The 27,844-nt window shown below is 35.4% G+C and overlaps 1 protein-coding gene across 3 annotated transcripts in view; it reads right to left on the reverse strand.

The window, feature by feature from the left end:
* Window positions 1-1,145: 1,145 nt before the first annotated feature.
* Window positions 1,146-27,844, reverse strand: part of DMBT1 (deleted in malignant brain tumors 1) — a 91,668-nt gene continuing 64,969 nt past the window's right edge. For 2 of the 3 annotated variants that reach the window (XM_016427574.2, XM_016427573.2), the window contains 10 exons: window positions 25,233-25,386; window positions 21,579-21,778; window positions 20,296-20,607; window positions 18,038-18,082; window positions 14,110-14,257; window positions 12,589-12,797; window positions 10,750-10,922; window positions 5,716-6,113; window positions 3,322-3,592; window positions 1,147-1,759 (listed from right to left, as the gene is read on the reverse strand). In XM_016427574.2, coding sequence (XP_016283060.2) covers window positions 3,328-3,592; window positions 5,716-6,113; window positions 10,750-10,922; window positions 12,589-12,797; window positions 14,110-14,257; window positions 18,038-18,082; window positions 20,296-20,607; window positions 21,579-21,778; window positions 25,233-25,386 — 1,904 coding nt within the window. In that variant the 3' untranslated portion in view covers window positions 1,147-1,759; window positions 3,322-3,327. Of the gene's footprint in view, window positions 1,760-3,321; window positions 3,593-5,715; window positions 6,114-10,749; window positions 10,923-12,588; window positions 12,798-14,109; window positions 14,258-18,037; window positions 18,083-20,295; window positions 20,608-21,578; window positions 21,779-25,232; window positions 25,387-27,844 lie in introns of all 3 variants that reach the window. The other variant, XM_016427572.2, reaches the window with a different exon arrangement.

Below are 27,844 nucleotides of genomic sequence, written 5' to 3' on the forward strand. Positions count from 1 at the left end.
GTGGAGTCCCAAGAGCTCCAGCAAACTCAGAATCAAGATTCTAAAATCAATGTTTCTGCCAGGGTGCCAGGATACAAACCCAGATGGTTCTTTGAACTTGGAATTTTGTGGGACTATTCTATATAGGAACTATATGGGTCTAAAGTTGTGAGCCTTATCTCCCATCCCTTCTCAGGGACAAGTGATATAAAAGGGGATTGTGCCTTCTAAATTGTGGGAGACCATCATGCCTGTACATTTATTATTCTTATATTCTTGAAGTAAATATTCTTTTGTAAAAGACACTCTGGTGGCTAAATAGAGCTGGCATGTGAGGTATTCCTAAATTAGGGGAACACAATGGCGGCTTGAGTAAATGACAGAGAAATGATATTCCTCCTATCCTCCTTAAGGTTCCAGAGAAGCTGGGGGGAGAAGTTAACTCTAATATATATGCTCTTAGTATGGTGGACCAGGGTGGTCACTGTGAGACAGTAACATGGATCTCCTTTCTGTTCCTAACACTTGGATCATCATACTGCCAACTCAGAGCATTATCAGTGATTGTCCCTCATGCCTAGAACTTTCTCCTACCTGGAATCTCTTTCTCCTGGCTTCCTTCAAGTCTTAATTAAAATTCCACCTTCTCCTGGAAGATGTCTCTCTCAATTCTCCTTTATGTTAGTGTATAACTTCTAGAATGATCTTTAGTATATCTCATTTGTACAAAGTTGTTTGCAACTTGTCTCCATTAGACTTGTGAACTCCTTGACAGAATAGTGAGCAGGAACTGGGGTTTGGTATTGTTGTTGGGTTTTGTTTTGGCTTTGTCTTCTTTTATCTTTAGCACTTAGCACAGTGACTAGCTAGTCACTTAGTTACTAGTGACTACTAGTAGTCACTTAGTAAATTTTAGTTGGCTTTAGCAAATGCTGGTGTGGTCCACATTTTAGAGATAAGGAAACTCTCTCAGAAAGTAGAGTTGTGGGATTTTCCCCAGGTCATACAACAAGTTAGCAACAGAGTAGAGCAGAGACTAAAACCAAGATCTCTTGATTTATCATCAACCACACCACAGATTTCCTCCTCACCAGACCATACTAATTTAAAAGAATCTCTTTTACAGCCATTGATGATCAACACAGTGTTCAACGTGCTCTTTCAGAAAACAGCAATACCAAGATTTGCTTAAACAAAGATATTTTATTCAGTCCTTAATCTCTCAAAATAAGACCATGATTTGAGGATCTACATTTATTTTCCATTTTTAATATATGTTTTTTTTCAAATGTAGACCCAAACATTATGAATCCTATGTAGCAGAAGCCTCTCTTCTAATTGACCTTTTAAAATAAAATTTTATACAGAATTTCTTTATACTGGCAGCTGCTTAACTTTGGAGGAAAAAAAAAACATTTTTAAAATGCTTAATATTTCTAACAAATCTAGTCTACTGAAGAACATGGAAAACTCACAACCCCTGTGCTCCCCAATCTCCAACTCAATTATGCCCATCTAAACTGAATTATAGCTCAATCCACAAGGCATATTCTTCATGTTGATTTCCTGAGTGTGACTTTTCTTGGACTGCATGACTTAAGGGATGGTACCAAAGAGGGAGAAAGATGCATCTTCATATCCTATGGAAAAGAGGTCTTTCCATAAGAGACACTTCTTTTTCTTTAATACAAAATCAGCAAACACCACAACCACAAAGAAGAAAGTATCAGAGATGAGAGGTTAGAACCTCCTGGGATTTACTTGATCCAGCCATCTTGATCTGAGAAAATGAGAGAAAACATGGTTGATTTTTTGTTATTATTTAATATCAATGACTAGAGTTTGGCCCAGAAGTTGAAAAAGAGTCAGAGATGGGCTTTTGAGGATGCTTTTTATGAAGTGTTTCTGGAAAATAACTAGCTGATTGATTATATGTAAATGTTAAAATGTCATCCAATTAATTTTAAAAGATATTTTGTGATATCTCATTTTTGTTTGAACTCTAAGAACATTATTGACTCTTGTCTTAGTTTCCTCAATTTTAAAATAGGGATAATAATAGCATCAGCCTCCCAGGGTTGATGTGAAAATCAAATGAGATCATATTCATAAAGCACTTTCCTCAAAGTACATAATAGATACTGTATAAATGTTACCTATTATTACTATACATATATATTGAGTATATGTTATATATAGCATATATGAGTATATGTTATATATAGCATATGTATACACATTTATGCAAATCTTCATATATATGTTCACACACACATGTATATACATATGCTTTAATAGCTTAAATGGGTATGTGTTTTTATATAGGTTTGTGCCTGTGTCTCTTCTTGAGAGCAGAGTGTACCATTTTTATCTTTGTATTTCTAATGCCTAGCAAAGAGCATGGCACACAGTAGGGACTTAATAAACCTTTCTTGCTTGAATGACTTAAGTTTATAAAGCTTTCTTTACAATAAAACTTAAATAGCCTCCATTTTTCAGATGAGATAGCAGACCCAGCAAGGTAACGTGATTTCTTTCTTCTTGGCTGACCTGAAGTCAGCCTCCTGAACCCCAGTTCTGTGGACTTTCTCCTATACCACAAAAGTACAACTTTCTCTTTTTTCACTCCATTCTAGCAAATACACTATAATTGGACAAAAGATTTAACATATAGGCCCATTTTTATCTAAGGAAATCCCAAGCTTGGTACCATTTGCATCAAGCTGTCTTTCCTGAGACAACCATTGCATGCACGGATATACTTGATTGCCATGCAAGAGCTAATATTTAAATTTTGAGTACTAGCAGTTACATTGGAAATTGGCAAATACTACAAAAGAGGGACTTGATTTATTGTTTTGTTGATTTTCTAGACTTAAGAAAATGATGGATAATTAAATTTAAAAGTGTGTCCCAAGTACTTTTTCTTTTTTCAGAAGAGTGGGTTGTTAAACATTTACCAGAATATCCCTGATACACGATATGTAAAGTAGATCTATGACCTAAAAAAATTGTCATATTACTTTTGATTATTGCCACATAACACCCCGTTGCCTAATGCATGACCTGCACTTAGTATTCTATCGATGAATGTTTATAGAATTCTTATTTCTATTCCCAGATTTCTACATTCAAGTTAGACACAGGATCACTTGTGTTCTAAGAAGTACTTGGCACAGAGTACATTTTTAAAAGGGGAATACATGATGTTTTTACACATTTAGTTTAAAGAGAAAAAATTAAATCCAGTCATATTGGAATTGCCATTCTGGTCATTAGCTAAATGCCTCACTGGGCCAGTGCTGCTAGAATTATCAGACATCGCTAAGCTTTTGAATTTACCAGATTTCAATTTTTGGCTTCTTTTTTCTGGAGTTGGAAGGGTCCCATAACAACATCCACTTTCTCCTGATAGGAACTTGTGTCTCTTTTGGATCTTGTTATACAACCTCTGTAGCATCGCGAAGAATAATCATATGCCTGACACACCACCAATTTACACTGCAGGTAAACAGAAGGGAATTTTTCCAGGAAGGCAAAGGATTTAAATCCAAAACGAACTTGTCTTGGTAATGGTGAGTAGTATGTTATATAGGTGTTGTCTTTATGGCACCTGAAAGCAGAGAAAATTCAATTGAGGGCTTTCATCAACAGATTCTAACATCAGAATAAAATATTGCCCTATTGTCCCTAGAACATAGTGACCCAATTCTTATCACCCACTCATAGCATGTGACCCTTTTTGTAACCTCAGGGGAGAATGGATTTATTTCAAGTTGGGATTAGACACGGTCAATTGGTTCTCTTTGTCCAAGAAATTTCTGGCAAAGTGAAAATGTCAACAGTGACTTAAGAAGCAGTATGTCAATTAGGGAAAAAATATTTAGGGATCTAGAGTTGAAAGAAGTCTTAAGACTCTTGTTTAATTTCCTTAGTATATAGATGAGGAATTGGAGTTCTAGAGAGGCAAAGTGATTTGTGGGATTTGATCTTAGGTTTCCTGATGCCAAAGAAAATATGGTTCCTACGATAGCATCATTGAAAACTCTTTCTAAATTATTATAGATAGATAAGTAGAGATATGTTGTTGCATACATATGTATGTATTTTATATGCATTTATATATTCCATAATGACATACTGTATATTATATAGACATATCTAAAAATTTGTGGATAAGTCACTTGTTGAAAATAAGAATACATTTTTCTATAGAAACATTTAGAAACATTTCTATAGAAACATATAGTAACAAAAATCCATCATTATTTATTAAGCATCTACTCTATCTGCATAAGAGATAAGAGAAGCATTTATTTTCTGGGAATTTAAAGTCTAACAATAATAATAATAACTCAAGTCTCTATAGCATATTGAGGCTTATAAAGTACTCTTCTCATAACAGCCTCATAATCCTATCTCCAAGTCTCAGATGAAGAAATTGAAGCTGATAATGACCAATTGACTTGTTAATGGTCACATAGAAAGGGTTGGAGCTAGGATTTGAAAGCAAGTCTCCTGTCTCCAAGTCCAAAATTCATTTCACTAAACGTTGTTGCCTTTACAAGTAAGAGGATGTGTGTGTGTGTGGTATGTACACTCATAAAGATAAAGCCAAGTAGAATATGACTAACTCATAAGAAAAATATGCTATAAGAGATCAGAGGAAGGAGAGATCAAGGAAATCTTTGTGGAAAAGTTGGGACTGGAGTTGGATCTTAAAAGATGGATTGAATTTCACTTGCTAAAACTGAGGAAGAGGGCATTAGCAGAGGCAAAGAGTCAAGGAATGACTAAATAGTACCTATCTGAAGGGAATGAATACAAGATAATCCTGGAAGCTGGACCCCCTGCATTCTCCCAGAGGGAAAGATTAATGATAGCCAAGGAATTGCCAAGGAGAAGAAGCAAAAATTCCATTGAAAGCACTTTAGTGTTCATGTTGTCAAGGGTTTTAGAAATCACTTAATCCAACCTCTTCATTTGATAGATAAAAAAAACTGAAGCTCAGAGAAGTTTAATTATTTGCTATGATCATAAAGCTAGAACCTGAACTCGGGATTTATGACTTCTTGGTCTAATAGTCATTCTATATACCATACCAACTCTAATTTCAGGAATTTTTTAGGAATAAAAAACCACCCCCATTAGGTTGACCTGGTGTCACACATTAATCCTAATAGTATTTATCTAGCAAGTATCAATTTTATGTTCATAAATATAACCTTGTAGCACAGGATATCTATCATTCAAGAAAGGTTCAACTCTTTCCAACTCTTACTTGTTAAGCAGGAAAGGGAATTAATAATGAATACTATATTAATTATTATATAAAAATAGAATATTAGAATATAATAATAAATAATAAAATATATTTGAAAAATAGTTTCAGCAATTAGGACTGGCTAGGAACCATGAATTCTAGTCCTGAAGTCACTTTTCACTTGCTACATGATTTGGAAAAAAAAAACTCATTAAATTTCTCCGAATTTCCTCTTCTGTCAAATGGGTATAAGAATATGAAATCTACTCAGTGAGATTGTTATGAGAATCAAATAAACTATTAGATGATTGAACTAGTTTTGTTTTTTTTAAGCCAGCTAACCAGCCTAAGGTATTGTTGTTATTATAAGAGCTTTGTGGTTTATCAGTTCAAGTTATCCAGAAATTCCAGACCTTATGTATTTCAAGTAACTGAATTTGTATTCTAAGGAGAAGTTTAATGTGGGGCCTTACCCATTCCTGATTAAGTCATAAGTCAGAGTCTTAAAATCATTTGCATTTGGCGATGCTGTGCAGGTGTCCACAAACAATACCAGGTTGGAATCGTAGTGCTGGATTTCTGCTTGAAGGTACAAATTCTGGTTTAATTGCACAATATAGGGTGTACTATTCACAGGTGGGAAGAAAGAAGAGGACGCGTAATAGGACATGTCCACGTGGAAATTGCCATATTGGATCTCTTTGATCTCAGCAGTCTCATTAGTGATAAACATAGATTCCACCCAGATGTTTCTGAGCATTTTGCAGCTGATGCGGAAGTGCAGATTTTTATGTCTTGTGATTACCCTATTTTGTCCAGTAGCTTGATTTGATATGAGGAAATTGCTGTAGTTGATAGTATCATTATTTATCTGTATGTGGGGAAATGATAAGAGAAGTAATCAGAAGGATGTTAACACAACAAGGATTACACCAAAAATAATAATCAATGTGACTCACATGGATTTGTTAACAAAAAAGATTACAGCTTTTATTTATAGCAATCCCTGTGAGATGGGTAGTGAATGATTGTCCCCATTTTACAGATAAGGAAACCAAGGCTCAGAGAGAAGTGATTTGTTGGAGTCCTCAAAGCTAGTTAGTGGAAGGGCCAAGTTTTCTGTTTCCAGATCTGGTGTTCTTTCCACTACCCAAGTAGGTTTATTAAAAAAGAGTACTGAGAAGTTTATGAAACTCCCTCCAGATCCCAACAAAGTTGTGTGCTGCTAGCAAGCTGGTTAACTTGACTAACAAGACTTTATCCTCACTCTTTAACCAATTTAAACTACTATAATATAGCACAAATGTGCCACTGTTTGTGAGTGTATATCTCTGTGTCCTGTGCTCCCTGAAGGACCTGAACAGACAGATAAAGGGATCTGTTTTCTCTTCTTAGTAGAATACAAAGTATTTGAGAGCAGGGATACTTTCTGCTTCTATTCCTACTCCAAAATTCTATGAGTAACTTCAATGAACAATATTACATTACTCTAATAATAATAATTATTGTTATGATCAATATTATAATCATTAATAGGATAATTCTTACATTGATGTGATATTATTTTACCATATTGGTCCAAATATAAGTTAATCTTACTTTTCATAGTAAAAATGTACAATTTTTATACAAGACTCTTTATTATAGGCAATCTCCTATCTCTTGCCCTGATGACATGAAAGGAATGGAAGGACCATTCCTCTCATCACTCTTGGCCTTCTGAGACTTGGGCTCATTCACATAGGATCATAGGTTTAGCATTAGAAGGGGTTGTAGAGGTCATCTAGTCCAACTTCTTCATTTTACAGATGAGAAAACTGAGAGCTTGAGAGTTTCAATAAAGTTAAAGGTCATGCAGATAGTAAATGGCAGAGATGGGATTCTGAACCTCTGTCCTGTGGCTCCAAATACACTGTACTGGAATTAAGATCCTATTTAAATGCTTTATTCTGTAGGCTCCTGGGTTCCAAAGTCAGACACCAAGATGAGCTTCAGTACCTCAAATATGCACTTTTTTAAAAACCTAGAGATGGAAGGGCTGTTAGAGGCAATCTAGCTCTACCATCTTTTTTATTGCTGTTCAGTCATTCAGTCATGTCTGATTCTTCATGACCCCATGGACATAGCACTCCTCCACTATCTTCCAACCTGAGGGTCTCATCTTCTGATGTCCTATCTTTTCATATTTTAATACTGTACATGTGCTTTTCTTGGCAAAAACACTGGAATGGCGAGCAATTTCCTTTTTCAGTGGAGCACCTTTTGTTAGAACATTCTTCTATAACCTGTCCATCTTGGGAAACCCAACATAGCCTAGCTCCTAGATTCTTTGAGCTACACAAGCCCCACCACCATGACCAGGCAGTGATCCAAGAGGGGCCATCTTTTTTACAGAAATAAAAACTGAGGCCAAGGGAAGAAAGTTTTTTCTTGCTTTGTGTCTCAAATATTCTCTCTTTGGAACTCCATTTTACTGCTGTACTAGCCCTTCAGTGCTATTTAGAAAACTGGATTGAGTTGGCTACTCTGCTAGGTGTGGGGTGATATCTCAGAGTTGTTTTGATACACATTTCTGTCATCATGAGGGATTTAGGACATTTTTTCACATGATTATAATTTTGATTGCCTCATCTGAAAACTGCCTATTCATTTCCCTTGACCATTTTTCAACTGAGGAGTGACTTGGTTTCCTATGAATTTGACTTAGTTCTTGGTATATTTGGGAAATTGGAACTTGGTCAGAGAAATTTATTACAAAAATATTTGTCCAGATTGTTGCTTCCCTTCTAATTTTGAGTGCATTGGTTTTGTTTGTACAAAAACTTTTTAACATAATCAAATTTATTACTTAAAAAAAAGAAAAATAAAAGAAAGAAAACTGGATTGACAAATATGGAGTCTTGTCTTCAAGGCCCAGGTTTCCATTAACTAGTTTTGTGACCTTAAACAAATCATTTACCCTCTTGAGTTTCCCTATTTTATTTGTTCAAAGTAGTGCTTTATGAGATGTTCCTCTATTTCTCCTGAAGCTAGAGTTCAGGCACCAATCATTTGTTTTAAATAAGATAACTACTCCTTGGCAACACATTTTAAAACTTTCCTTCAGGTATTATGTGAGGAGACTTTGTTCTTAAAAGGTTCAATTTCTGTTTTAGAGTAGTTTTATCAGCACTTTCTCCCAAATTCTGTCCCCCTCCCCAAACCACACATGCTCTCCATCCTCTGATGAGTGAGATTTATGAAATTGCTGCAACAAAACTGTTCCAAAAGCAATAGGTAGCCATAAAACATATGAAGCTAAACCTCCCCATTTGAGCCATGAACTGTTTAAAAAGTGGCTTCTAGTGGGCAGAGGCTTTTTCATTTTTGGTTTTGTCAGGCATTTGCACAGTGCCTAGCATATTCTTCACGATCTCAGTTGGGTTATTATATGTTATTGTTGTTTTTTTTCCAATGATACTGGAATTATTTGTCATTTCTTCTCTAGCTAATTTAACAGATGAGGAGACTGAGGCAAACAGGGTTAAGTAGACTGCCCAGGTCATACAACTAGTAAATGTCTGAGGTAGGATTTGAACTCAAGAACAGAAGTCTTCCTGACTCCGGGTCCAGTACTCCATCCACTCTGTCACCTAGCTGCCCTAAGAACCTGGCACATAGGAGGAGCTTAATAAATATTAATTAATAAGTTGATTGATTGATGGCTCATGAAAACAATTCTAGATATAATTATGTATAAATATGTACATTAAAATAATTCTAGCCCTCTACTCTGTATCCATAAGTAGAAGGGCAAGTTGCATTTTTAAGTTTTATTTTTCCAAAATACATCCCATTTATATTTGGGTCAGTGCTTCAAGGATGTGTGTTTCTATTATTCTGGGCATTTCCTTACAGAGAGCACTGCCTTTGGAATCAGAGGACCTGGGTTTGAATCCCAGATCCACTGCCCTTCCCATCCTTTGGGTCCTTACCTATAAAGTGAAGGGATTAGACATCAAGATAATCTCTAAGATCAATTCTAGCTTGAAAACTTAAGGCCTGTTCAGATGTCTCATCATGGCTTTGGCTCAAAAAATAAATTCCTCATCTGGTAGTCAGTCAACCTTCTGAGAATGAGCATCTCTTATTTCATCTAAGTTGGCTCCCAGAAGACAGACACACGGTCTGCCATGAGGTCAACACTCAAATCCTTTCTAATTTAGCAGGACCTGGCAGAGCTTTAGCTGCATTGACATTGCCTTCAAGAACCAACAGACATCTCTGGTCCTTGATGAGCCATCTGAAGTCTTCCACTGGTGATTTGACTGAATATTGCTGAAGAAAAATGCTATATACTTACTTTGTTCCTGTGCGATTCACCCTCAACATTGAACATTCAGTTTCCAAGGAATGGGAGAAGTAATGTGCTAAATTTCAAATGCCCTTTAACTTAGAAACCTTCTATCAAAACTATTTCAAGGGCAAGAAAAGTGGCATATAAATGCCCTTTAACTTAGAAACCTTCTATCAAAACTATTTCAAGGGCAAGAAAAATGGCATATTGAAAAGGCATACCTGACAAATAGCATCATTTCATAGCATGCTCAATTTTCGAGGAATAAGTAATATTTGCAATATGGTGTGATTTAGAGGAAAGAGAACTACATTTAGAGTCTGAAAACATGGGTTCAAATTCTATCTCTGTCTCTTATTTTTCCTATAACTTTACCATTCGGGCCTCAGTTTCCTTATCTGCAAAATGAGATGGTTAGACTAAATGACTTCTTAGATCTTGCTTAGTGCCTCATCTCTACACCTATTATATTATAATTCAGAACTAATGTTATTGGAATACTTCCAGATATATGAAAAGGAGGGAGTCTCTTGTGACAGCTAAAAATGCAGACAGAGAGAAATGTGTTGAATTCAAAAAAGTCCAAGACTTGGAGTCAGAATGACTTAGTTTAAAATCCCAATGACCAGTGTTTCTATTTGAGCCTTCATTTCTTCATCAGTAAAATGGGAGTAATAATATATACATATGTTTGTACATACATACAGAACATACCTCAATAAAGATATTGTGCAAATCAAATAAGAAAAAGTATGTGAAAGTAACTTGATGAGTTTTGATGTTCTATATCAGAGTGAATTATCAAAATTCCATGTTAGCTTGCATAGTGCTAGACTAAAAGGAATACTGAGTTTAAATCCTGATTCAGTTACTTATGAACTATGTGACCTTGGGCAAGTCACTTCTCTCAGCCCCAATTTTCTCATCTGTAAAATGGGGACAATGATAGCACCAACCTCCAAAAGCCATTGTAAGGACCAAATGAGATAATATACATAAAAATTTAAACTTTATCAAAGTCAATCAACAAGGAATCCACTAAATGTGCTAATGGCATGTATGGTCAACCTGAAGAGGAGACTGAGAGTCTCAGAATTCTAAAAATAATGATTTTGTCTTATCAAAAAAGCACTCTCTAATTGTATATCAAAAGGCAAACTTAAAGACTTACAGATTTTATTGTCCCACAGCCATTATATGGTATAACAAATATGAAATAGCTTGAGTTTTCCATGGGCCAACAGGATGAATTATACACACCAAAATTCAAGGAATTGTAGCCCATAGACTGGAGATAGCTTTTACTGATGGTGGCTCTCATTTCTTCTGGCAAGCATACTAAAGCTGATGAGAAACAAAAGATAAAATCCCCATTATTGTCTTTGGATACATAGAAATAGACAATGGAGTTGTTCTTCTCCAAGAAGTGATGAAAACAGTGAGACTCTCAATATTTGTTAGAGGGATTTCATTGCATGGAAGATGACGAACCTGCAAGGCATAAGCATCCCTTCAAAGAAACTAAAATTTATTGCTGTAAAACTGCAATGGACAAGAACTTATGTAAAAATAAAAAAAAGTAATGACACTCATGGGATCTCTGAAAGAAGAAAAAAATAGAGAAGCTCAGTAATATGAACACAACCCCGCACCACAACACCACTTCTGGTGTACTTCTCTATAACCCCAATTGGGCTGGCTGTCCAAAGATATTGCCCAGAGCCATGAAACTCCACAATCATAACACTCAAGGCATTTTTTGTGATCCAATCAATAAAATTCTCCTAATATACTAGTGGGAGAGGGGACATTAATAAACCCACTTCTAAAAGGGAATAACTGTAGAACAAAACATTTCAGCATTGCAAAGAAAAATGCAATTCCCTACCTTCCCTGGAAACTCACTATTATGCTATTCTTGGGTATCTACAATGGGACCCTGTTGCTTCAGGAAATATGAACTTTTACCAAATTTGTTTCTACTGAAAATAGTACTGTGTCAAAGTTTGTAATGGTTATTAAGGAATACAGGCAAATGTGAGTTAGAACTCAAATCAGGTTTGACATCTTGGAAGACTCAACCATGGCCTTTACAAAAACAAAAATTCCCTTTGAGGTGACTCAGTGGATAGAGAGTCAGTCCTGATCCATATCTTGTTTGTCTCAGACACTCCTAGTTGTATGACCCTAGGAAAGTCACCTAACTCCCATTGCCTAGCTCTTCTGCCTTAAAACTGATATTAATTATAAATTCTAAGAAAGTAAGGGTTTAAAAAAACGTTCCTAGTCATCATTGCAAATAGAATGTTGGACCATATAAACCACAAAGATAAACCATAATAGTGATTCCTACAGGCTTTCAGTATGTGAGAATGAAGAGAGAGAGAATTTATGAAAGGGCATAAATAGTTTTTGTTATTTACACTGAATAATAAGGCATGGAAGGAATGAGATTTGAACCAAAGGAAGAAATATCCACATAATTGGGTTAGTGAGAGCATCCATCAAGATACTAAAGAAATATTTGTTTCAGTATGTTAGAAACAGTTTCTGACTGGCAGTAAGGGGACTTGGGATCTACCCCCATTGTTACTATTCACCTAGCTGTTTAAGATGTTTTTCCTCTCTGGTCCCTGATTTTTCCTCTTTAAAATGAGGAGCCTAGATTATGTGAGTTCTAAGTGAATAAAATTCTAGGGCTGAGAACTAGTACTAAAATGGTTTTGTTTTAACTCCCTCATCCCCACTTCCCATCCAATACTTCAGACACTAGGGAAAAAAGACAAAGAAATTGTGCTCAAAGTCCATAAAAAGTCTACCACTTGCCTACTGGCATTCATTTCAACTCCCTCACCTTCTATTACACCTTAACAAAGTCATTGATTGAGAACTCAATGACAGGAGAGGGCTAAGAGTGCTTTCTAACTTACAATCAGAAAGTGGCGGGGGAAACACAAAAATCTTAATTAGCTCTTGATTAGCCAATCACCTCTCTGGAGATGAAACTTACAAGTGCTGTCATTGGATGGTGTGGAATAGAACCGAGCCCAGAATCCTTTTCTAGTGACACTCCCATCCGTGATGAATCGAATGGACATGTAGTTGGATGTTGATGTAAAGGAACCTCTTCCTCTATCACAAACTCGTGTAATTAATGGGGATGTCTGGTAAGGTCCATCATAGACCTGAATATAATCATAATTACAGCCTCCTTCCAGCCTGAAGAGACAAAGATAAAGAATGTGTTAGCTGTAGCCCAGCTTAGATGTGAGAGATCAGATCTGCTGTTCCCATATTTGCTTTTTCCCTTCCTTCTCCTTAGTCTTCTTATGTTGAATCTTGTTGTCTGGTTGTGCTTACCATACCTCTCTTACTCAACCCAGCTGACCCTACTCTAGAAATGCTCCCTTTTCTCCCATCCCAAATTATATGCCCCTTACTATTTTGCTCTCTAATTTCTCAAAACACCTAACTTTCATTGATAGTTTCTAAAGGTTCTAAAGATTTAAGTTGCTATCTCTCTTAAATAAAAAATTTTAATTCTGGACAATACAAAGTAATAACATTTAATTTAGTGCTAAAACATAATTACAATTTGGTCACATAGATTAGAGAGTTGCTTTCCCTGAAATTCTCCTGTATATAATAAATCTAACAATGATGAGAAAAACACCCCAAATTTCCTTGAACCAAATTAAGTTGAAGCTAATTTTTCTGGTACCAGAAAAAAACTATTCCCTCCTTAGTCCTAATGTATACATGACTTACCGTGTCTTCAGATAAAAGCCTGTAAAGTAATGCTAGAATAAACCAAGTGTGCACTGGAAGCAAATTCATTTTGGTGGCACAGAAGATAGTCTCTCCCTGCTCATTGTACAGTTAGGTAAGGAAGGGAAAGAGGAAGGCAGAAGCAAGCAATCTCACTGCAGATAGAAACAAACTAGAGCTGGTTCCTGCCTTCGTCCATGCCCCATGGCCATGTAAGTGGGGAGAGGGAGTATAGGACAATTCCTTAAAAATGGAGACACCATGATGAAACTCTAGAGGCACTATATAGGAATAGTTGTGTCCAACACTTATAGGCTAAAAGTAGGAATGATGACTTTCTTATAACAATTACAGCTCTACCTTAAAATAACAGCAAATTTTCAAAATCAAAAAGAAATAAATGAATGAATGAATGAATAAATAAAATAAAATAGTATAAAATAAAAATAAATAACATGGCAGATTGGAAGAGAGTAGTGGGGGGGGGGGCAAATAAATTAGAATTGCTTTGATGAGAGATACTGTGCCCAAGTTGAAAGTACTTTGGAATTGCAGCAGAAAACTCAAATTCCAGTTCTGATAAGGGAGATAATACTTCCTTGTGTTTGATATAGGATTGTTCTAAGTATCAAATGAGATACGCTTATAAAAGTTTCTTGTAACTAGGACATACTATGTAAATGCTTTTGGACCTGATCTCATCCATTTTTAAAGTCAGTATTTGGGCTAGATTGTCTTATATTTTATAAAGTCTTTTACTTACTGCACATCTTCAAATACTATGGTCACAACATTGTTGTTTGAGACTTCGATATCCCAGACACACTTGGCATTGTTGGGATAGTACCCAGGATAATTTGGGCTGGAAAAACTTCCTGAGGCCTGGGAAAAGAATTCTCCACAAGAGTGTGCTGTAGAAACAAAACAGAAATTCAGGCATCACTTTCTTGATCTTTAAAGGAGAGATTATAATCATTGCCCTATATGTCTCATGGGGTTGTTGCAAGGATCAAATTATATTATGCATGAGAAAAATCATTATTAAATCAAATCAAATTCTCATGCCTTTTGGTGCCAATTAGAGAAATCAGGCATTCTTTCATGTTATTGGCATTGTTTTTAGCATGTATCAAATCATTTAGGAAATAAAGACTATGGAAAGTAGGTGATCAACAAATCACCTTTTGTTCCCCAGAATACTCTTTTCTAAAACTAAGAAGTCACTACTGTTATGATTATCATACACAAAGCAGAGGAATGTCTCTGTCATAGGAAGATTCAAATTAATCTGTATCACTCCATGATTTGATAAGGAAAATCTCAGGCATTAAGGAGATAGATTTTTTTTCTGCAATCACTGATTAAAGTGCTAGAGAAGAGATGGAATAATGGATCAGAACAAAAGCACTATAATTTATTTTCCTTCTTTTCTTTTTTTTCCTTCTTTTCTCTCTTTCTTTCTCTCTTCTGTCTCTTTTTCTTCAATTCTTCCATTCATTCAATTTCATAATCATAGGGATACACAACATAGAAACTCCCTCCATTAATACAGAGTAACCTTTGATCTGTACTTTCTAATTTTAGAGAATTTGCTAAAGGCACTCATAGCCTAAACGATTTTCAGATGACATTTTTTAGATTTTTCAAAATAGTATTCTTCAGAGGCAGAATTTGAACATAGTTCTTCTTGACTTCAAGGTCAGTCTTCTATCCATCATATTGGAGATATGTATATACATATATAATAAAAATATCCCCTACATCCCAGCATTGTGGTAGTGAAGATACATTTTTAAAACATGCACACCTTAAAGTGTTATACAAATATTAGTTATTATTATTCTTACTATTAATTTTTATGCCTACTCATTATGCAACATTGCCTATCTGATAAAAAATATTTTAGAAATCTTAAAATTAATGTAAAATTAAATTTATTATCATTATTTTATTCCACAAATATTATTCTTCCTCAATGTTATATTGTGGCATGGAGATAACTCTATTCTCACAGGCTGTGCCAGGTAGGTTTAGCTGAATTTGTTAATTATAGACCAGGGATGGACTGCATCTGTTGTTCATTCAGAAACATTCAGCATTGTCTTTAATTATTAAATTTATTAAAAACTCCCATATGAAGTCTTTCCTGATTAACCTCAATTGCTAATACTGTCCTGCCTCTCAAATAACTTTGTGTTATTATTATTTCTAATCCAATTCTCATCTTTATAGTTTGGTCCATTCTTTTTGAGGGTTAGATTCATTTTCCTTTTTACCCCATCTCATGGCCCATCCACCCTTCTCTTCCTCACCTACTACCCAGCTAAAGCACTTTCTCCTTCCACTATCTGTGCTTTTCAGGTTGGCCCTCCCACTTCAGTAATTGCTCATATTTTATTTGCTAATCAATATGATTATTAATGATATCAATGATAATCAATATAGATTGATCTCCTAAAACATCCCATGGCACCTGCCCCAAATATCTTTTTTGTTCTAATCTATCAGTTCCTAAAATTAAAAAAAATTAATGTGTTTCTAATGTGTTTTTTGCTGTCTTCCCCCATTAGAATGTAAGCTGATTACAAGTAGAAATTTTTCATTCTTTGTCTGTATCCTCAGTCTAGCAAAAAGTAGTTGTTTAATATATTTGTTGGTTGATTGGTGATTATATAGAGATCTCTTTACAAGCCTAACATCAGTTTGCCACAAGAAGTCTGCTTTATTTAACTTATTAAATTACTTCAGACTGCAGAGTTTTTTGTCTTAACATGCAGGGAAAACAAAACCAAAATTAATTTCTGATTTTAGATCATAATAACCAGTTACTTATTGCTTGTTGGGTTCTAGAATGAGATAAAAACATTACAAAATTACAAAGACTCATAGCAAGTCATTATGAAAAACAAGGGGTTTTCTGCTTTATGGTTGTTTGTTAGTCATTTATTTGAAAGGCGGTCTCAAGTGACCTGAGGAAGAAGATAGGTCTACTCATATCACTCAGAATCCAGCATTCTGTTGAATTCAGAAAGAGTGCTTGTGATGCAGTCATCCCCCTAATCTTTAAAGCCTCGTGTTGGTCCAAAAACCAAGATGCAACCCAGTCCAAAGGAAAACCACATTGAGTCTGAGTAAGAAGCGGACATTTAGATAAGGAGAAATTTCTGCTTGGTTTGGCCAAATTGCCAAGAGAGTTAAGTCAGAACCACAGACCAGATTCTCATCCACTAGCCCCAGTTAACAGGAAAACAGTCATCCTATCTGTCCATGTGTTTTGCTTGGCTTAAGTATGGCTGTAATGTGAAGTAAGCCACCACACAAAAGAAGATGCTGTTGAAACTGTCAAATTGCCAAATGAAATTTGCAGGGGAAATGACCCTATAAAAATTCCATGAAATTTTATATCTATGAAAGCACTTTTAATTGAAAAGAGAGCAGAAAGGCCTGATTTTATATATTTGTTCATTTAACAAATATAACAAAAGTGCTTCCTATCCTTTGCTACCTTGCATCATGTGCTAGCAATGGCATATAGACCATAAATGTTGATTAATTGCTAATAGTTGAAAGTTAGAAGTTCAGTTATTCCAGCTAAGTTTTCAAGCCTTGCTAAATTTGTCATATATTTAAGTGTGACACTTAATGCTCTGTTTTTTCAACTGGGATTATTATCCAAGGACAAACTTTGGTAAGTTTGGGGAGACTCATTCCTAGTGGATTGACAATTTCCACTCACAGGCTTAGCTACTAGATTGTGGAAGGGCATTAACTGGATCAGTGGAAGAAATACCCACTGAAGAAATCAGGTACACTTGAAACATACTGTCATTACTGGGGGTGGGGATTAGAGAAGAGGGATAATCCCTTCATGGGTTGGAAGACTGGGTTATTACTTACAAGTTCTCACCTGGGGTCTACAGACTTATTTCTTAAAATATATTTTATTATTTAGCTCCATAAATAATAAAATATAGTTTATATTTATATATTTATTTAGATTTTATATATATATGTATATATATATATATATTGAGGGTGCAGCTAGGTGGCTCAGTGTATTGAAAGTCAGAGACTGAAGGACCAAGGTTCAAATCTAGTCCAAGAAATTTACTTCCTAGCTGTGTCACCCTGAACAAGTCACTTAACCCCTTATTGCCTAGCCCTCATCAATCTTCAGCCTTGGAACTAAGTCAGAATTGATTCCAAGATGGAAGGTAAGAGTTTTAAATATATATTGCTAACTGCATTTTGATACAATTGGTTTACTTTATAGTACAACATATTTTATGCTTTTTAGTATTAGAATAGTATTCTGAGAAGGGATCCATAGACTTTGCCAAATTACTTATGACACAAAAAATGGTAAAGAATACCTGACTAACTGATCTTTTTTGGTCTAAGAATCTGACTCCTCAGGTGAGTTAACTGCCCTTACTTATAACCTTTAAAGGGCATCATGCATGTCTATTTTGGCATATTAGTAATAATGATAATAATAGCTAACATTGTCAAAATACTTACAATGTACCAGGCATTGTGCTAAGTGCTTTAGAGAAATCATGCATTGATTATTCTCATTGGCATTGCTTTTGACAATATCACATCCCAAAAGAGGGGAGAAATATGTAAAGCGGAAAGCCAGCAAAAGCAGTCAAATCCCCCTTCTGGAAAGTCATGGAGACTCCACTTACATGTTACTGGTGGGCTTGTGAAGTAGTCAGGAGTTGTAGAAGGACCTGTTGATTTAGATTTTAAAAGTAGGTTAGTTTTGCTGTAGAATGCCCAAGAAACAACCTAGAAACAATCAGTAAGTATGATATTCCTTAACTGTTCATACTAGAGATTTAGAAAATAATCAGGCTTAAGCTTGAACTTTTCTAATTAAATCACCTAGTCAAAGAGTCTATGAAAACATAACTGAGTCTCATCAAGATGTAGAGTGGGAAAGATGCAGTAAATGCAATGTAATTTTCTTTGAAAGAAAAACATTAAACTCAGGGACAAGGGAAGCAGAGGATCAGGATTAGAAGTGGATATATTTTTTTAAATAATTGATTAAGGGTGGATAGAGAGCCAGAACTGGAGATGGGAAATCTTGGGTTCAAATCTGACCTCAGATACATCACAGCCATGAAACCAGATCTGGGCAAGTGACTTAACCCCAATTGCCTAGCCCTTCCCACCCTTCTGCCTAAGAACTGATAGTATTGATTCTAAGAAATAAGATGAGGGCTTTAAAAGAAAATAGCTGGTTAAACTATGAAATGAATAAAAATTGTCCACTCTGTCAGCACAAGATAAAAAAAGAAAAAGAAAAAATGTGTTTCAAATGTTTAAGGACTTAGGTCTACCAGTTAGAGACTTTGGAGATCATCTAGTCTATCTCATCATTTTACAAATTGGGTAACTAAGGTCTAGATATGTACTGATGAGACCTCAACCAGAATACTTAATGATGTGCTAGGGAATGCGCTTCAAAGGGATCTTGGCAGGGGCAGTGAGGTGGCACTGTGGATAGAGTGTCAAGCCTGGAGTTGGAAGGACGTGGGTTCAAATTTGACCTTAAATAAGTCCTAGTTGTGAGACCCTGAAGAAGTCACTTAACGTCATTCCCCCAGCCCTTGTTCATCTGTCTTAGAGTTGTTACTAAGACAGAAAGTAAAGGCATGAAAAAAAAAAAACAAAACTTAGATACGGACTTGAGGAGGGAGTCTGGCTTAGGGAACAGAAAGCTAAGCATTGCACATGAAGGCCCACAAAGGTTTGTGAAACTATGTAGAAATGAAGGAGCTACATTTTACAGCTTCTCCTTTCCCTTCCCTGGTACACTCATCAGGTACCCTAAGGAAAGATGAAAGAACATGATCAGGAGTAATCAGCTAATGAAACCCTTATTCCAGCAGTCCACCTGATTTAGTAAATTCTTGTGTCTCCTTTATTTGAAAGAAGGAAACCTATATACTCTATTGCTACAGCTAAATCTCTATAAACCAATTAGCCCATTCATGCAGAAGTATGGGTGAGATAAAATTGGGATGCGAGATGAGGAGGGGCAGAAAGGAAGAAATTCCATCAAGTCCATCTAGCATCTGGGATAAATAAAACAAAATCAGCTGCTGGACTTACTGAAAATTTTCCATTTTCCTGAAGTTTAGTTTAGTATGAACTTAAGTGAATTTCTTCAAAAAATACATCCTCTTCTCTTCTTAGAATAGAAGCAAGCCTTCATTAGCTCTCCTCTATACATTTACAATAATCACTTCATCACCTCTAATTGGTCTCTGTCTGTGGTTTTCTCTGCACTCTGATCTATCTAGCATGTACCAATGCTGGATTAATCTCATGAAGCATAGATCTAATTTTGTTACACATTCCCATCTCCTAATCTCCTCTATCCCTCCAAAAACAAACAAACCCTCAAGTGCTCTCTATTGCTTATCAAATAAATTCCAAAACACTTTCATTTGGCAATCTATATCTACCCTGCTCTGAATCCAATGTACCTGTTTAATTTTTTTTATGTTCCTAAAACCTAGGTTTCAGCAAAACCACTGACTAAAAAGCCTCCTACTTTTCTTTCAATTTGAATCTATCTCTCAAAAAAACAGATAAAAAGTAATCTCTTTTATTAAGATTTCCTCAGATGGACCCTCCTCCTAGGGGGGAAAATCTGGAAGTAATTAAGTCCTCTTAACTTCCATAATACTTTTCACCTTACTTGTAGGACCTTTATATTCTACTTTACACATTAATTATTTGTGTTTATGTTTTATCTCTCCTATTAGATTGTAATCTCTATGAGAGCAGGGATTATGCTATGTTCTCATTCTCCCCCATACCACCTACCACAAGGTTTCGTACATAATAGATTCTTAATAAATATCTGTTGAGTGAAAGAATGCATAAATGAAGCATGTGTTCCTGATGTGATTAAGAAATCATTAAATACCAGAGCAGATGACACCAGCATCTTCATTATGACCACAGTTATGGGAGAACCAGCCATTATTTTTACACTGCCAGAGATTCCATTCACTTCCTCTACACTGCACATCATCCAAGGTGATGAGTCCAGAACCTGCACCAAAGTAGGCATTTCCTGGAGCCAAAGTAGCTATTCCACATCCCAGCTGTCGACAGACCACCTGAGCATCCTGTAAGCCCCAGTTGTCATCACAAACTGTCCCCCACTGTCCATTATGATAAACTTCAACGCGACCAGCACAGTCCCTGGTTGAGTTTGTCAGCCTCAAGGCTGCATCTGGAAGAGACATGGAACATGTGATATTTTTGACCTGCAGCTAATAGTCAAAGAGATGATTTAATATTACATAAAATTTGAACTCTCCTGTCAATGAAGTATTCTTATTCATTCTAACACTAAAGCCAATTGAGTATTTATAACAAAGATAACATCTCAGAAGAATTTTTCTTCTGATCCTCAGCTTCCCCACTGGTAAAATGAGGTGACTATATTTAATAGTCTTTAAAGATTCTCCTACTTCTAACATTCTGTGATTCCATGCTCTATAGGGAAGCTTATGAACAGAGGACATTATTACTGAATGTCTTCTCTTAATGAAAAGTCATCCCATTTCTGAAATTTTCTGTGTTCTTGCTCACATGGTGAATTCTAAAAACCTCATATGACTAAGGCTCATTACAAAGACTAATAGTTCTATCACTAAATGGGATGTCAATAGCCAATAGAGCCTATATGCCAAACTGGTCCTGTCTAGTAATGCTGATGCCTTGCTTTGTTGCTTTCATATTCCTGGAAAAATGCAGAAGGAAATCACAATTCTTGACATTTTTCATCTTTATCATCATTATCTACATTGGTAGTAAGACTTCCTCCTTTAAAATTTCCTTTACTGATGAAATCCTGAGTCCCAAAACAAAATCTAAACAAAACACAGGTATTTTGGGAGGGATGTTAATAATCATTTAATCCAATGCTTTTATTTTATAGATGAGAAAATTGAGATTAAAAAAGTTGAAGTGGCACAGCAGTTAATGTGGGAGTCAGGGCTAGAACCTAGGGGTGATTTCTACCCTTATGCTTTCCTGTGTCCCCCACTCCAGTATGCCAGATGAGTCTAATAGAGGAAAAGAAATGTGAAACTTCCAAAGACATTTCACAAGTGATCTCTTGTGAATGGCCATGTTTACAAAAAGGTTGGGGTAGAGGGTGACCCATGTATAAAATTAACTCTTCTTGTCAGCTCTTACCTCTTGGAAAAGAGTTAAACCAAACAGAAAATCCAATGTTTTGAACACTGATATCACTAACAAAGCGAACAGTGAGTCGGTTGGAGGAAGAGGTAAATATTTGCTGAGTTTGGTTGCAAAGTTTTCCCAGTAACCAACTATTCAGTCCTCCATCAAAAATTTCAACATAATCATGAATACAAGAGTTGTGTGGCTCCAACCTAAAGAGGAACAATTAAAACATAGTTTATCAGCATTTTAATTCTAGATAAACTGTGCAGTATCTCTGAGCATCCCCATCAATAAAGTACAGAGAAAAGCATCTTATAGTATAAAACAGTTCTTTGATCTCTGAAAAAATGATTACCTAACAAATATTTTAGTTATATTTTGTTGTCCTCAATTACATGTGAAAACAACTTTAACATTTAAAAAATTTGAGTTTCAAATGCTCTCTTTCTCCCTTCCCCCACTCTCTCCCTAAAATAATGATCAATTTGATATGTTATACATGTTCTACTATGGAAAACATATTTCCATATTAGTTATGTCATGAATAAAAACACAGACAAGAAAAAAATAAACATAAAAAAGGGGAAATAGTATGATTCGATCTGTATTCAGATTCCACCAATTCTTTCTCTGGAGGTGAATAGCATTTTTTATCATGAGTCCTTAGAAGTTGTCTTGGAGCATATGGTGTGTGATGTTGTTTTATACATAGTTTCTGCCAAGTTGTTTTTCTCATTTTCCCAACAGGTTTTTTTTTTTTCAGTTAGTGAATTCTTAACCCATTTGTCAAGCACTAGATTACTGTGGCCATTTACTATTATGTATTATGTACCTACTTTATTCCACTGATCCACTATGTTATTTTGTAATCAGTACCAGACTGTTTTGATAATTACTGCTTTATAATACAATTTGGAATATACTGCCGCTAGGCTACCTTCCTTCATATTTTTTCATGAATTCCCTTGATATTTTGACCTTTTGTTCTTTCAACTGAACTTTGTTCTTTTTTCTATTTTTATAACATAATTATTTTGGTAATTCGATTGGTATGACCCTGAATAAGAAAATTAATTTAGGTAGAATTGTCATTTTTATTATATTGGCCCAGCCTACTTATGAGCAATTCATATTTTCCCAATTGTTTAGATCTGACTTTATTTGTGTGAGAATTGTTTTGTAAGTGTGTTCATGTAGTTCCTGGATTTGTTTCAGCAGATAGACTCCCATTTTCTCTTTTGTTAATCTGAACAATTTATACTTTTGTAAATATTCACCCAATTCACTATGATTACAAGACTTACTGGCATACAAATAGCTCCTAATAACTGCTTTAACCCTAACAAATTCTTGCAGATACACAAGAAGATGAACCAGATTGAGGAAATAGGTGGTTTTTCATTATCTCAAAATTACATATTCAATAACTTATTTTCTAAAATATTATATTCACTTACAACCTCCCCACCCTGTTCATCCATCTATTCACACCTCCATATATACACTCTCCCCAGATTTTTAAACACTAAACTGAAGAGAATAAGTGATTCAGAGTTCCTATTTTAACAGACTTCCTATCCTGGAACTGTGGCAGCTCAATGAAGAAATACTTTTCCCTTCTTTCAGGCTGCTCTGACTGTGAGCAGCAATGAGCCCCTTCAGAAAGGAGGGAGTCTTGGGAAGACTTTAGGAGAATTATATTGAATAGGTATAAACAGGAGTCAAATCTTTTACTTCTTCTCTGCAACCAGGATTTAATAAAATCTAGTTCTCATTTGCTTTGATTCTGGTATGTCTCTGGTCTACTGCTACTGATAAATATAGTATGATATATGTATGTACAAAAGGGTAGTTATCTCAATCCATCTTGTTATCTCTCTTTCCAGACCTAAGAAGTTGCTTTGATTTTTATTTTGTTCAGTCAAATCTACCTCTTCAGGGATCAATGGAATTTTGAACATTGGGTTTCCTTAGCAAAAACCCTGGAGTAGTTTCTTATGCCCGTCTCCAGTTTGTCCCCATTTAACAGATGAGGAAGTGAGGCAAATAGGGATTAAATGACTTGTTCAGGCACACAACAAGGACCAGAGGCCATATTTGAACTCAGATCTTCTTGATTCCAGGCTCATAGTTCTATAAGCTATGCTACTTAGCTGCCTCATTCCTCTTTGCTATCTGTAGTTAAATAACTCTTTGAATTGCTCAAGGATAACCACTAAAATGTTTTATTATGGCCTCTAGGACATTAGTTAAAGGCCCATTTTTTAAACTCTTACCTTCTATCTTATAATCTTATCTTATAATCAATACTATGAGTAGTAAGAGGCAGGCCATTTTGGGGTTAAAAGACTTGCCCAAGGTCACACATCTAGGAAGTGTCTGAGGTTAGATTTGAACCTGGGACCTCCCATCTCTAGACTTGTCTTTCTACTGAGTCACCCAGCTGCCTCCCCAAAAAGGCACCCATTCTTGATTCTTTAATTTCTCTTTAGCTCTCTTCATCTGCTCATGCCTATAAGAGGGTTCCATTTAGCATTCAGGATCTGGTCCTACTATCTATCCCCTATGTGGTCACCATTTCTAAATCTAAAATCACATAGGCTTATTCTTTTATTGCCTGCTGCATTGACTCAATGAGCCCCTTCTTTCCATGTCATGAATTTCTTTGCTATGTTATTTTTTCCTCGTTTCTATTTATATATTTCTGTAAAATCTCAGATTAGTTATTTGGCCAGAGATTAAGGCTTAAGGAAAAGTGGTTTATTTGTCATCAGATAACCTTGGTTTAAATCCTAGTTCTGCCAGTGGCCTTAGTTGCCTTAGCTTTGGTTCACAGTTAAATGAAGAAGTTACACCAGATGACCTCTACGTGCTCTAAAGATATTTTCCTCTGGAATCATGAAAAACATTTAAGGCAAAAATGGATTATTATCTGGGTCCTTGAATGGACTACTAAATTGGACAGCTAGGGAGGACAAGGCTAGCCTGGAGTCAAGAAGGCTTGAGTTCAAATACAGCCTCAGACACTTACTAGCTGCATCAGTAAGTCATTTAGTCATGCTGCCTCAGTTTCCCCAACTTTTAAATTCAGATGATAATAATAGCTCCAACCTCCCAGAACTATTGTGAAGATCAAATAAGATAATATTTATAGAGCACTTAGCACAGCACCTGGCACATATATAAAAGCTAGCTAATGTCTTTATCTTTTAAAGCATACACATATGATATTTTATATGTCTAGCACATCCAGTATAAAATTTGAATATATAGTATATAACACAGATATAGTATATAAATAACACATGTATGTTATTAACACATATATAGTATATAAATAATATAACACATGTATGTTATTAACACATATATAGTATATAAGGCATATAACATAGCACATCTAGTACATATATATCAAATATAACATATATTATATATGATATAATATATTCTCTATACTATATAATATAATATAGCATATATAGTATATATTATAGTGTATATAACATATATAGTATATGAAACTATATAGTATATAACATATAGTATTAACATATATAAGATATATAATATACAGCATATAATATATAACATATGCTATTATAACATTATTATTATATTAATATTTCCATTATTCTGTGTGGACAGCAATGTATTACTTACTGTAAGTTATTGAAACCCAGATTTATCCTGAAAGTATAATTCACTACTATCTCCCAGACACAAGTGATATTGTTTGGGTAGAAGGAAGGATATGAAGGAGTTGAAAACGATCCAGAGTCACTGAAAATGACGCCACCACAACTAGGAGGTCTCGCTGTAAGAAAGAGGAGTAAAAGGTCAATGTTTTCTTTGTGGCAACTGTGTAGGGTTTCTGTTCATTGGTGCTTCCTGTTCTTTTCCATGTGGAGAGAATCCCTGTAACAAAGCAGAATCAGCAATCTTAAGGCTATCATTTTATACATGAGAAAACTGATGCCCTTCAAGGCTAAGTGGCTGGTCCAAAGGGACAAAGATAAACACCATTTAAGGTGGAATTCACGCCCATGGCTTCTACTCCAAACTCAAAGTTCTTTCCTCCACAGCATGGCAACTCTTCTGAAGTAAAGGCTTAAAAACTGTGGGAAAAGTAGCATTTTTATAGCATTAAATGTCTTTTATTAACATAAACATGAGAAAGTCATGGCGTCGTAGATTTATGACCTCCAAGCCAAAAGGACTTGGGCAAGTTCTGACACATTCAGAAAAGTCATTTAAACTCTCCTTGTTCTCAGACTAAACTGGAGAGCTAATGCCAACTTGCTTGTGGAAGGCTCCTATAGCAATGAAATCACAGGTCTTGTTCTCAACCTTAATGGGTACAGCAGTACTCAACTACCATTATCCTTGGGTGATAAATATCTCAAAAGTGCCTGAGAAAGTGAATAGTTGTAAATCCAAACAAACTAATTGCCAGTAGAAACAAAATTTAAAAATATATATTGATGTAGCTAAATATCCCTGTGAATAGAGTTCTAGGTCTGGAGTCAGGAGGACCCAAATTCAAATCTGAACTCAACTATTTTCCTGACTTTGAGACCATGACCAAGTCGCTCTATCCCAATTGTCTAGTCTTTGCCACTCTTCTATCTTAGAATTGATACTAAGACTAAAGGTTAAGATTTAAAAAAAAAAGAAGTTTATTGATTCAGATTAAGGAGTATAATTCTTAAAAAAAAAAAAAAGATTAGAACCACAGCAGTAAGGGACAAATTCAGACAACCACCTGCTTTTTTTGGCCTGCAAGTTTAGGAATTATTTTTTTACATTTTTATATAAAGTTTTATTATATTTTAAAATGTAAGGCTGATTTTAGCTTCCAGATATATTTGACCTGTGGGCCATAATTTGCAGACACCTGCAGTGGTAGTTTTAATATTCTTTGTTTAAAAAGAAGATGATGCTCCTTAATCTGGATCCATAAAACTTTATTTAAAAATATAAAAACCATACTTAGCCCCAGGCAGTACAAATTTAGGCAATGGGCTGGACAATTGGCCTTTTGGCTATAGTTTACCCTGACAAAACAATAATGAAAGGGTTGCCCTGGAAAGTATCAAAAATTCAAAAAAAAATCCCTAAATGGACATTTAGAAATCACAACAGCATCCTATAAGTCCTACCTATGTAGGTACACACATACAGACAGACAGTGAGACACAGACAAATGCCCAGAGCTTAATCCTGATCCTTTCCGGGATGGTGGCACAATACCAGCTGACCCTTGCTGAGTACTTTACTATTTTAACAAAAGAAAATTTCCATGCTTTTCTCCAGTTTTTATCAATTCCATTTGTTTTCAAATGGTCAAAATGCTTTAAATTTGAATAAGATTACTTGATAATGCCATCACAAGGAGTATGCATTCCAAACCTGTCATGGGGTAGGAAGGGCATTAATACAAGGGAAGGAAGAGTAGTCAAAGAACCAGAATAGTGAAGTGCCTTGAGATATGCCATAAAATAAGATGCCATAAAAATCTGTTAAAGAAATTTGGGGCTACTTAGGCTAGAGAAGGGAATCCTTAAAGGGGACTTAATAGTTGGATTAAAGTATTTAAGGGATGAAACTGGTTTTGCTCTCTCTCAAAGGAAGAAATAGAAGCACTAGTTGAAAACTTCAAAAAGATATATTATGGCTTGGTGGAACTTGCCAGCTAATTGGCACAGAGGGTAGAGTGCCAGGTCTGGAGTCAGGAAGGCTCGTCTTCCTGAGTTCATATCAAGCCTTAGATACTAGTTTTGTGACTCTGGACAAATCTGTTTGTCTCAGTTTCCTCATTTCTAAAATGAGCTAGAGAAGGTTATGGAATCCACTCTAGTATCTTTGCTAAGAAAACCCTGAATAGTGTCTCAAAGAGAAAGACATGACTGAAAGATGCTTGAAGAAAAGAACCTAATAATAAAAACAGCTATCCAAAATGGAAGTGGGCTACCTGGAGAGATTTCTATTTCCTGCCCCTCCATAGATGTTTGAAAAATTAGATGAGCACTTATTGAATACATTGTATAAGCAATTCTTGCATGAGCACTGGTTACACTAGATGGCCTCTGAGGAATATTACATCAGAATTTTTTTTCAATATGTTGATTGGTTTTTCTGATTTTTTTCTCTCCTTTTTAAAAAATTAAATTGCCATAAGGTATAGGAATAGGAGAGGGGAAGGGATATAGAAGAAAACGGATATGTAAAAACAAAAGATGCAAATAAAATCTATTTCTAAAAAACAAACTACT

Source organism: Monodelphis domestica, chromosome 1 (assembly GCF_027887165.1).
Source record: "Monodelphis domestica isolate mMonDom1 chromosome 1, mMonDom1.pri, whole genome shotgun sequence".
Taxonomy (NCBI): domain Eukaryota; kingdom Metazoa; phylum Chordata; class Mammalia; order Didelphimorphia; family Didelphidae; genus Monodelphis; species Monodelphis domestica.